The 12,983-nt window shown below is 35.8% G+C and overlaps 1 protein-coding gene across 1 annotated transcript in view; it reads right to left on the reverse strand.

Moving 5' to 3' along the window:
- The window catches only part of thada (THADA armadillo repeat containing), a 140,054-nt gene that overhangs the window by 38,882 nt on the left and 88,189 nt on the right, over positions 1–12,983 (reverse strand). Inside the window, 1 exon segment of the mRNA XM_051126745.1 lies at positions 2,824–2,936. Coding sequence (XP_050982702.1) covers positions 2,824–2,936 — 113 coding nt within the window.

Raw genomic sequence — 12,983 nt, forward strand, 5'->3', positions numbered from 1 at the left:
CTGAGATATGAACTCGCAATTGCAAGTTATACTGTAAAGTCAGAATTGCATGACATCAACTCTTATTTGCGAGTCTTAAAGTCAGAACTGCATGATATAAACTTGCAATTCATATATTTTTCTCAGAATTGCGTGATATAAACTATTTTGACTTTTTTCTCAGAATTGAGCGATATGAACTTGCATTTGTGAGTTATAAAGGCAGATACGTGATATAAAATATTTTTTCTCACAATTCTGACTTTTTAGAGTTGTGAGATATAAACTCACAATTCTGATTTTTTGATATAAACTCGCATTTGCGAGTTATAAGTCAGATTTGCGTAATAAACTCGCATTTCTGACTTTTTCTCAGAATTGTGTAATACAAACTTGTATTTGTGAGTTATAAAGTCAGAATTGCATGATATTAACTCAATTCTGACAGAATTGTGAGATATAAACTAGCAATTCTGAGAAAAAAGTCACAATTGCAAGATATAAACTTGCATTCTGACATTATGTCGCAGAATTGCGAGATAAGAAGTCAGAATTGTGAGATAAAGGCACAATTACCTTTTTTTTATGCTTTATTTAGTGGTGGAAACGGCCTTCCATACATTATACATTGCAACACATTAAAGGAGTAGTTGACTTCCAGAACAAAAATTTACAGATAATGTACTCACCCCCTTGTCATCCAAGATATTCATGTCTTTCTTTCTTCAGCTGTAAGGAAATTATGTTTTTTGAGGAAAACATTTCAGGATTTCTGTCCATATACTGGACTGCTATGGTGCCGACGAGTTTGAAGTTCCAAAATGCAGAAACCGAAACGATCTGTAATTTTTTATTTATTTATTTTTTAAATTACAATTTATATACTTTTTAACCTCAAATTCTCATCTTGTCTAGCTCTGAGTGAACTCTGTGTATTCCGATTCAAGGCAGATAGGCTAGGTCTAAAAACTCCCATCTCATTTTCTTCTCCAACTTCAAAATCATCCCACATCACTGTTTTACCTTTTATTGTAAAGGGCGTTTGATCTTCTTTGCACTGGGTCGGTACTTCTGCAGTGATGTAAGACAATTTTGAAGTTGGAGGAGAAAATGAGATGGGAGTTCACGCAGAGCAAGACAAGACAAGCGTTTGAGGTTAAAAAGTATCTAAATTGTCAATTTGTTTAGAAAATAACCGATCGTTTTGCTAGATAACACCCCTCTTCCTCGGCTGCATTTAAACTACATTTTGGAGCTTCAAACTCACAGGCACCATATCAGTCCACCACATGGAGAAAAATCCTGAAATGTTTTCCTCGAAAAACAATTTCTTATCGACTGAAGAAAGACATGAACATCTTGGATAACAAGGGGGTGAGTACATTATCTGTAAAATTTTGTTCTGGAAGTGAACTACTCTCACATTGGCATTTGCAGATGTCCTTCTAAATAACCGCAGTACCAGTATTGGTAGAGAAATCTGGTTTTGGCACATCCCTAAAACTGCATCAAAAAAACTTAATTGTGTACAGTAAAAACAAAATTAATTGTAACAATTAACTATACTTGACTCTAATGTATTTACTTTTATTTATACTGTTTATATATAACTGTTTATATATATGCGTGTGTCAAAACATTTTTTGGGTCACTGTATTGTAGTCAGAGTAACTGATTATGTATCCTGCAACTGAGAGCAGTAAAACACAGTCCACAGAGATTGTGGATGCTGAGGATAAAGCATCACATGTGCTGCCCATGGGCACAAGGGAATTTTGGGCCCTGCATCTCAGACCAACTGCAGGGGTAACATTTGTGGGAGCGGGTGGATGTGTGTGGATAGACACAGGGGTGAGTATGTGGAAGAGTAAATCGGTTATGTGTGTGTGTGTGTGTGTGTGTGACCACAGCGCAGCAAACGCTCATGGACATGGGCGAGAACAAGAGGGCCAGTGTTCAGGGCTGACGTCAGTATTTCATCACTGAGATATTAATAACACAAACTCTCTCTCTCTTTGAATGTCTGGCTTCATCTTTTTGTGTCACTCTGTTGATCTTTAAACACATAGTATTAGTCAGAATTCAACAAATTACAAAGCTAAGGATTATGGGGAAACTTGGTCAGATGTTTGGGAACTCTTTATCCCTCCATCTTCAGAATCTCTTCCTTTCCTCTGCAATTCTTCCATCTTTCTAAATGTCCCATAAATCACTTCAGTGCCTTTGTTTGGAATGACACACTACCACACTAGTCTTATTAGAAATGCAGTATGTACACTATGCACAGTGCGAACGTTTTCTCAGTGCATGGAATGCTTGGATTACTTGTGATTAAATTGTGCAATATACAAAAAGAGCACAATGCATCTCAGTATCCCAAAACGCAAAGCACTCGATTACCTTTCCAGTAATAGGAATGATTCAGAAACTACATCACTCCTTTCCTTTTTGACTCATAATTTGATTGGACTGTTAAAAGGTCAGTCATTTTACACAAAACTGGATTTAAAATAAATTATAAATGATTGGGATACTACTCTCTCCCTCATTAGGGCGTTTGTTATTGCCTCAGTATGGATGAGTGAGAGCGGTCAAAGGGCACGGAGCCGTGTCACTCTCCCTGCAGCTCTGTGTCCGTGTGCTGGGTCAGTGAGCAGAGAGCAGCCTTTGAAACAGGAGCTCAGGACACAGAGTGCTCACTTTACACACCAGTAAGCTGAAGTGTGAACAGAGCAGTCACCTTATTTTGTAAAATAATGTTATGATGCTTGCATGCACACTATTTGCTAATATATATGCAAATAATGACAGTAGTGGTTAGCGTATCAGACTGACAGTACCCACCTTGTGGCAAGCCACAGCCGTGGAAAAAGGGAACTGGAGAGGTCACAGTCCTGCTCATTTCCTGTCTGGGGTCTGTGTGAGTCTGCCAGGTAGGAACGCAACAGCGACAGCACCTGTGAACATGATGACACACCTTTACTATGTGAATAAGTTGGAGAGAAATAAATAAAGAGATCATAAAGGAAAAAAAATATACAGGGGGATAAGTGCAATCACACTACTAATACTAAAATAATCAAGATTAGACAGAAAGGTTTGAGAGAGAGACAATTAGAAACCAGAAAGTCTGTGTAATCATTATAATTTTTCTATTATTCTATAATTTTTTTTCTTTAATTGTGATCAGAGATCAGAAATGGAGTGACCAGACGTAAATCAGAGATATCGGAGAAAACAAACAAGAGTGTGATCAGACTTGGACGTTAAAGAGAGAAATCAGACAGATAAATAACAGAGATCAGATCAGATTAGGGATGGGTGATAATTCGATGACAATAATTATTGCAATAAAATTTTCCTTGATAAAATGATATAAAGAGTTATCATTTTTATGTGCCAAAAGAGGAACGAAACAGCATGACTCATTTGAATCATGCCACATGGATCGTTTATCCGCTCGGACCAAAGTTCAAACTTAAATTACATAGGGATCAGATAGAGATCGGACATAAATCACAGGGATCAGACAGAGAAATCAGAGAGAGACATTACAGATAATTCATTCATTAGACATAAAAATCACAAAGAAATCAGACATAAATCACAGATAAATCACATAGGGATCAGACAGATAAATCAAAGGAATCAGATAGAGAAATCAGAGGGAGACATGACAGATAATTCATTAATCAGGCATATAAATCACAAAGAAATCAGACAGATAAATCAGATAGAGATCAGATAGTGAAATCAGAGATATCTGACAATTCAGAAATCAGACATAAATCAAAGAAATCAGACAGATGAACCACATAGGGATCAGATAGAGAAATCAGAAAGACATAACATAATTCATTAACCAGACATATAAATCAAAGAAATCAGAAAGATAAATCATATAGGGTTCAGATAGAGATCGGACATAAATCACAGGGATCAGATAGTGAAAACAGAGAGAGATCTGACAGATCATTTAGAAATCAGACATAAATCAAAGAAATCAGACAGATAAATCACAGGGATGAGATAGAGAAATCAGAGAGAGATATGACAGATAAGAGAGGTCATGAAAACTGCATGTTATTTTTTATTTAGTACTGTCCTGAATAAACTATTTAACATAACAGATGTTTATATATACTCCACAAGCCAAAATAATAACTGAATTTATATAAACGACCCCATACAAAAGTTTACATACCCTTGAATCTTAATACGGCGTTGTTTCGTGGATGATCCACGACTGTTTTTATCTTTTGTGATAGTTCTTTATGAGTCCTTTGTTTGTCCTGAGCAGTTCATCTGCCTGCTGTTCTTCAGAAAAATCCTCCAGCTCCTGCACATTATTTAGTTTTGAACACTTTCCAAAAGTAACTGTATGATTTTGAGATCCATCTTTTCACACAGACAACATTTGAGGAACTCAAACATAACTACTACAAAAGAAGAAAACATGTAATGATGCTTAAGAAGGCAACACAATGCATTAAGAGGGTGTAAACTTTTGAACAGGATGATGATGATGTGTAATTTTTTCTTAGTTTGTTTACAGATTTGTTTTTTAAATTTAGTATTGCACTTCAGAAGCTACATAAATACTTACATCTCCCCCGGCTCTTAATGCATTGTGTTGCTTTCTTGACCATCAGTGTTTTTTTTTTTGTTTTGTTTTTTATCTTTGTAATAGGTATATATGAGTACCCCAATTGTCCTCAATGTGAAAAGATGGATCTCAAAATCATACAGTCATTGTTGGAAAGTGTTTAAATATGCAGAAGATGCTGGAAAACAAACTTATGTGCAGAAGCTGGAGAACAGCAGGTAGGTGAACTTCTCAGGACAAAGGACTCATGAACAACAACAACAACACTAGAGGCTGACCGACGTATCTGTTTTGCCGATTAATCGGTACCGATAGTTGATGGCGGAACTATCGGTTATCGGCAAAAATCCATGCCGATAGTTTTTTTCCAGGTTGGGTCCATTGCTGGAGCGGCTGAGAAGGTTGTCATTACACAGCAAAGTCCCTATAGTCTTGTTAGTGTTATACAGCACGAGAACAGCCTCTACTGGTGGAAATCACTGATAGCACGTGCCGTTTGTTTAGACACGTGACCCTGCGCGCTACACAGAGCGGGACACTTCAAAGGCGGATTTAAAACATTGACAACGAAACTGTGTACAATATACTGTAGTGCATGTTTTCATGTCATTAAGCGATGAATTTGTTGACTAGATGCTGCATTAGTGGAGAAAGGACAGCAGTATGCTTTTGCCCATTTGGTGATCAAATTAATTGAACGCGACGCGTCCAGTGTGTGTGATACCGGATAGCTGCAAGTTCTTGGCGCTGCACTTTTGCCCATTGTGTGACAAACATATTTTTATATTTTGATTAGATAACTACAAATGTTCTAGAATAGAAGCAGTTAAATTGTGAAAGTACACAATATCCATATGTATGCAGTTTCAATACTGTGACCTTTGTGTAGATATTTAAAGACGGCCATCTTTAGCTTGATTGTTGGTGTAATGGTAGCACTTTACAATATGAGTCCATTTGTAACATTAAGATTGATAAAAACTGTAGAATAGAAGTATGGTTCCTTGTTAGAGTGTGTTAATTACAGCATTTACTTATATGTTTTAAATTTTTTAGTTGCTTTTGCTAACATTAATGAACAATGAACTAACTGTAATGATCGATATATAATTAATATTAATATTTTTATTCATTTACAAAGTATGGTTCAGTAGGCTACTTTATTTTTTTTTTTTAATAGTAGAGCACTCTTTATTTTACATTCAGTATCCATTTTAAAAACAATTGGTCAATTAATCGGTATCGGCCAGTGTGGTCCAACCTAGTTATCGGTATCGGTAAAATCCAATATCGGTCGACCTCTAAACAAAACATAAAAACAGTTGTGGATCATCCAGTAAATGACACACAGTATTAAGATTCAAGAGTATGTAAACTTTTGAACTGGGTCATTTATATAAATTCAGTTATTAATTTGGCTTGTGGGGTATATATAAACATCTGCTATGTTAAATGGTTTATTCAGAACAGTATTACATAGAAAATAACAGTTTTCATGATCCCTCTAATTTTGTTAAGATTAATAGCATTTAGCATATTCTGCAAGGGGTACGTAAATTTATGAGCACAACTGTAAATCACACAGGGATCAGATAGAGAAATCAGAGAGAGATGTTACATAATTCAGGAATCAGACAGATAAATTAGAGGGATCAGGATAGAGAAATCAGAGAGAGATCTGACAGACAATTGAAGTTGGAAAGACACCAGAGAAATTAGAAAGACGTATCAGATTGTGTGTTAGCTCATCTTTCTTAAACAGAAAGACAGAGCAAACAGAGATCAGACAGAGAAACGTGTTTCTTTTTTGACATATCATTATATAACTGTCTATAAAGAGAAATGAAGTGAATGGATAGTAGACAACTCCATCTATACAAGGTTAAAGAGTGTACAGCAGGCTGAAATAGTCTCTTTGCTGGGTTACAGCCGCAATGTGGAAGCCACTCATTATGCCCTAGGCAGGAGAGGCACAGGGCAAAACAAGTTTGACCATGAAATACTAGGCCTGGTCTTCCAGCTGCGGACACCCCCCGACACTAGCGGCCCACACCCTGTATCCCACACATCTAGCCCAGGCCTGCTCGCGCCGTCGGGTGGGAAGGCCCACGACGGTCGGCCTCTTCTGCGCCCTCGGAGAAAAGTGCGTGTATTTATAGTGACGAACTACACAACTTGTGACCAACCACAAACCGATGGCAGCGGCTAAAGGCAAAAATAAACACCCCGTAGAGGTCCATAATTCAGCAGCGTACAGAGAGCTGTGCACACTTTTAGAAAAGAAACATGCACAAACAAACACCAGCACATGGCCTGAATACAGTGCTAGACGCTGACCTTTGACACACTAGGACCTTTGGGTCGCCGTTAAATCAGAGTGCGAGGATATGTTTTAAAAGCCAACCTGTAGGTGGATGCTTTTATGAGTAGATCTGGAAAGTCTGGACACAATCTGAATCTGATTAAGTTCATTTGTCTCATCAGTTTGACATTTTTACAGGCTTTTTCTTACAGCAGAAACAAAGCTTGTATGAGTGGGTGTTTCAAGGCGATTGAAGCGGTCACTGAATCCAGACCTTTGGCAGCAATGCACAACAAAAAGGAAATCCATAAGAACATTGATACGTGTCCTAACCAGGCATGATGAGATATGTTTCCTCTCACAAATAATCTGCTTAATAGTGAAAAAAAAAAAAATCATGCAAGATGTAATACAAATTAGTACATATTAAAAATGTTTAATACACAGTTATGTGGAATAGGATTTTAGACCAATGAGATTTCACTGTGGACTGACCTCAGCGCGCACACGCACACGCACACGCACACGCACACGCACACGCACACGCACACGCACACGCACAAAACCTGAGGAAAATTAATATATTAATTTGTGGATACCTTCACAGTTTCAGAAATGTATTTTTCTTTGATACACAAAGGAGAAAAACAAAAAAAAAATACTCAAATATTGTGTCTACATTTATTTTTTATATGCAAACGGTGAGGAAAAAAAAGGTTCTCAAACAGTTCTAACCCAAACAAAACACTAATAAACAGAAAAATAAAATAAAATAAAATAATCTTGGTCTTATCCTAAAGACTTTATTTTATTTACTTAATGTAAAATTTAATACCCTTTGACATGAAAAGGATTGTTTTAGAAGGAAAATAAAGGAAAATAAAATAAAATAAAATAAAAATAATAACAAAAATAAAATAAAAAACAAAACAAAACAAAAAAAAAAAACAAAAACAAAAACAAAAACAAAACAAAACAAAACAAAACAAAACAAAACAAAACAAAAAAAAAAAAAAAAACAAAAAAAAAAAAACAAAACAATTTTGGTCTTTTCCTAAAGACTTTATTTTATTTATTTCATGCAAAATGTAATACCCTTTTATTTTTCTTTCTGTTTAGGTATAAAATGTGACCTGGACATGGACAAAAAGGACTGTTTTTAAAGGGAAAAAAAAATAAAATAAAATAAAATAAAATGAAAATCTGTCTGCTCCATTTACAAAACAAAACAAACAAAACAAATCAAATACACAGAAAAACAAAATAAAAACAAATACACTCAGAAACAAAACAAAATGTAAAAAAAAAAAAAATCTCTATTTACAAACCAAAACAAAGAAGGAAAAAAAAAAAAACTCCATTTGCAACAAACACAGAAAAACAAAACAAAAAAAAAAATCTGTCTATTTACAAAACAAATATATATATATATATACACACACACACACACACACACACATATATACACATATATATATATACATACACATACATATCTATCTACATCTATATATCTATCTATATATCTATATCTATATCTATATATATATCTATATCTATATATATATATATATATATATATATATATACACACACACACATATACACATATATACACACATACATACATATATACACACATATACATACATACATACATACATACATACATACACACACACACACACATATATATATATATATATATATATATATATATATATATATAGATAGATAGATAGATAGATAGAGAGAGAGAGAGAGCTGCTCTCACAAAAAAAAGAAAGCAAAGAAATGCATGCACATAGTCATAAGTTAAAGCAGTACACACTACCTCGAAAATGTGTGTGTGTGTGTGTGTACGAGTGCGCGTGCAAGACCCCCACTGAGCACAGTATGTCTGCTGATCTGATTTACTGTTTTCAAAACATACAGTGGATTAATTTCCCTGTGGGACCTGGATGTTACCCAGGACTTTTAAAAAGAAGCTTCTGCATTTTGGGTAAGCGGCAGTGGTGGAGAGCGCACGGAGCAGGGGCCGAGTCGTCAGGTTAGGTTAGTGCTGCTCAATCTGTTTCCCTCGTTAGCCGGCTTCCAAAGAGAACCAGTGAGTTGTGTCAACAGGGATTTTTAGGTGAACTCGGCAGGGTTCAAGCGTTTTACTCAGCAAAGCTGGTTTTGTAATCAAAATGCCACTTTGAAACGCTGTGCTGACACACTTCTTCATTTCGTCCTGGTATCAGAAATCTATAATGCAAATCGAGGGTTGTGGGCGTCATGCTCAGGAAGATGTACATACAGCAAAGCTATTTTTATATAGGCTCGCAGGTATCCGATTCAAACAAAGAACAAAAAGCCTTTAATTCAGGCCTGATACAGCAACATCTGCAACCTGTTTTCCTCCCACCCCCGCTCTTTCTGTTTTTCCTATTTCACTTTCTCCTGCCTTAAACAAAAACACACTGTATCATTTGCTTGTGGTCAGTAATGTCCAAAGGAATGTAAGTGTAATGAATTTTGCACTGCAGAGATGATTGTTTGTACTACAAAGATGGCGAACACATCTCAGGCTTCAATAAAAAGACCTTTATTTGCCTTTCGAAGATGAATGTTAATTCTTATGGCTTAGTAAATGATGATAGAATTTTCCTTTTTGGTCGCACTGTCCCTTTAAGAACTTTAGAACACAGATGTACAAACTAAGCCATGCATAGGCAGTAGCATCTTTATCTAACTCTTAGCTGATGCTGCGATCTACACGTACACCACTCCTGCATGCAACGCAGGTATTCACATCAGATAGCATTTCTCCAATGAAAGCATCACGACGTTATCTCCAGCTGATCTGAACATCCTTCACACCATCAGCTCCCCACACACACACGCACACACACACGATTATGTATCATGAGTCTGTTATCTTTTCCTAATCTGGTTGTACACACAAACATCCATAATTTCCATATTCAAAGAGTCCAGAGAGCCACGTGACATAGCAAATCAAAAAACAACACAGTTAAACACAGGAAGGTAAAGAGCCCTTTCATTCTCAATTTCCCTTTCTGTTGTTGTCTCATGTAATTCTTTATTTATTTATTCACTGATTTTTGATATACGCGTCTTGGCTTACATTCTGACCTGCTTGGGTCAACAATTTAACCGTGCATTTGTAAAAACAAAACAAAAGAGAAGGAGCAAAAATTTGCCTACCCATTAGGAGATGTTTGACTTAAAGTGATTTACAGGGGAATTTTGTGTTTACCTTTGTTATGGCATTTTTCTAACTTTATTAAAAGTATGTCATCTTTTATGTCAGTTTTAGAAAATATATACATTTAACCTTTTTAAAATTTCTAATTACAACAACAGAATAAGAACAAGTAGAATAAGAATAAGTTACCAATCAAATGAAGGTGGCACAGAAGAACACAAAAGTGGCTTGTAGGTGTATATTCATACGTTTAATGAGACTCAGAGAATTCATGCTGAGATTAATGTTTTAAATATAAAAGTTTGAATACAGAAATATTAAATGATTTAAATAACTGAAAAGATAATTTAAAAATGAAAGTAAAACTGCCAGTAGGTGGCGTCAAGTCACTGATTTATTTACTGAATCATTCATTCATTTGATTCGTTCGAACGGCTGATTCATTTAGGAATAAAGCAAGTGACTGTTTTTATGAATGGGAAATTGAATCACTGACTCACTAGATTCGTTTAAAAACACACGTTCATTCATAAACTAAACACTGCTGTGTTTGAATGGAGATGCTCAGTGGCTCAGTTGTGACTTGCTTCAGACTATTTTTGACAATGAAATACAGCAAAATCAGGCAATAGTGTTATAGTGAGACAATGTAAGTCACTTAATATTAACTTCTTGCTTATTTAACTGTTGTATTAAATCAATCTCTCATTTACAAACTCCCTTAAAAATCATTAAAAGCTGTCACTCATTTTAGTTCATTGCGATCTCACAAAGTTCCATTATAATCAATATTTACATTATAATCTCTTATTTACACTCTCTCTACACTTTATGAAAGGATTCATCTAAGACAACATTACTCAACGTTGCAAAAACACGGGCGGGTTTGTTGCAAATACCTGGCAACTCTGATGCACATTTACATAAAACAATAATACAGTTCTCCAATCCGTTTTTTTTTAAAAAATGACAAAAACATTTTGTTTAGCACTTATGCAAGCGAATCGTGCCCACAGCTAAAGTTTAGCTGCTAAACTGTAAAGACATAACAATAACGGTGGATACGTTAGCCGAGTGCTAACGTGACTAACTGATGAAACAACACGGTTTGTAAACCGAAATATGTCAAAGTTGCATTATTTATTATTAAAGTAATTAGAACAACGACAGTCTACATTAGTCAATACATTCTTAGAAAATAGTGGGTTCATGGCAAATTATCAAAAGTGTTTCAGTGAGACAGTAATTTCGTGGTTTACCTGGAAGCCTAAAGCAGCACCAGGTATATATCACATATTAGCACAAAAAAGATATTTTGAGCAGTCAATTGAGAATGTACACATAACGTATCAATCGTACTTACAGGTTGTGGTTTGGAGATGCCAAATAAATAAGATTAGAAGCAAAAGAAGATAAAGCCAAGATCAGAGAAGCCGTCCTCTGTAAAATGACGAGCACACAACAAAAGGTTCAAATTGTTATGCTGTGGCATCGAAAAAAAATGAAGTTTAACTACTGATTCTTCACATCATCATCTTTCGGCAATGAAAACAAAAACTCGCTTTGACAGCGCAGAACACAGCGTCTTCATGACATGATGTAAACGCACTAACTATTTGTATTTTGCAGGCAGGCGGGGATTATGCTAATGTGTTACCCAGTGACGTAGATCAGTAACAGGCAGAAGATTCGAAAATATGACGACTCGTTAAGGTGATTCTGAGCTGACTCTATATTTTGAGAGACAATATCTTCATGTATAATGCACTTTTTTGATAACTTTGCAGACTGTTTTTACACTGTAGGACAGCTACGTTGCAAACTACAAAAAAAGATATTTTTCAAAAACCCATATGACCCTCTTTAACGCAGTTAATACTAGGGTTGGGTATCATTAGAATATTATTAATTCCGATTCCGATTCTGCTTATTGATTCCGATTCTTTTCGATTTCCAGTTTCGATTCCAATGTGAACAAAAGACGATATCAAGCATATTTATTCTGTTTCTTTTTTTGCTAAACATTTAGTTGCAGCTGAACACCATGAACAAAAATCAACAGGCTACATAAAAACATGATTCACTTAAGAGCCGTTTGCAAAATAGAGCTGCGTGATTCTGGATAACTAAACAAAATCACATGTAGGCCTAATTAACAAGTAAATGATTCAGTGATTCACCCTAGATTTACTTGGTTCATTACCAGATGAATCAGTGTTTTTGAATGAATGATCAAAGACAAATACATTATTAACAGCCACCTTTTGTGTGGCATAACAACGTAATCGATAAACCTTTAACATTATTTGGAATGTCAAATTAACTTTCAAAAGGACAATTTACTGTGAAACTGTTTCATTCATATACATGACAGTGGCTCTCTTTAGGTCAGCGGCAGCACGAACGCAGATTTGAATGTTCAAATCACACTAGTATTGTGTAGAGAGCTATGCGCTTAGATTAGCGAGCAAGGTCCTGGCAGATCGCTAGGTCGGGTCCTCACAGATGGAAAAAAAGAAGAAGAAGAAAAAAAAAAAAAAGAACTGCAAATAGGAATCGATAGGCGGAATCGAAATTTAATTTCACAAGAAGTATTCGAATCCTGACCTTAAGTATCCGATTCTAGAATCAGAATCGATTTTCGATACCCAACCCTAGTTAACACAGGGGCTGAGCTGGGGTTGGTCACCTTACTCACAATTGCTGCTTCTGTCTCTTTTTTTCTTGACAAGAAATGCGTCTTTACGACCACATCAGACTGGAGGCTTTTGATACGTGCACTCCAACTTCACTTCAGCTGCAGGCGTAGTCAAACGAATGCGGAAAAGGAACAGGTGACAAGGGAGCTTCATTAGAACAACAATGAACTGCGGGTCAGATGAGAT

This window comes from Labeo rohita, chromosome 13 (assembly GCF_022985175.1).
Source record: "Labeo rohita strain BAU-BD-2019 chromosome 13, IGBB_LRoh.1.0, whole genome shotgun sequence".
In the NCBI taxonomy this organism is placed as follows: domain Eukaryota; kingdom Metazoa; phylum Chordata; class Actinopteri; order Cypriniformes; family Cyprinidae; genus Labeo; species Labeo rohita.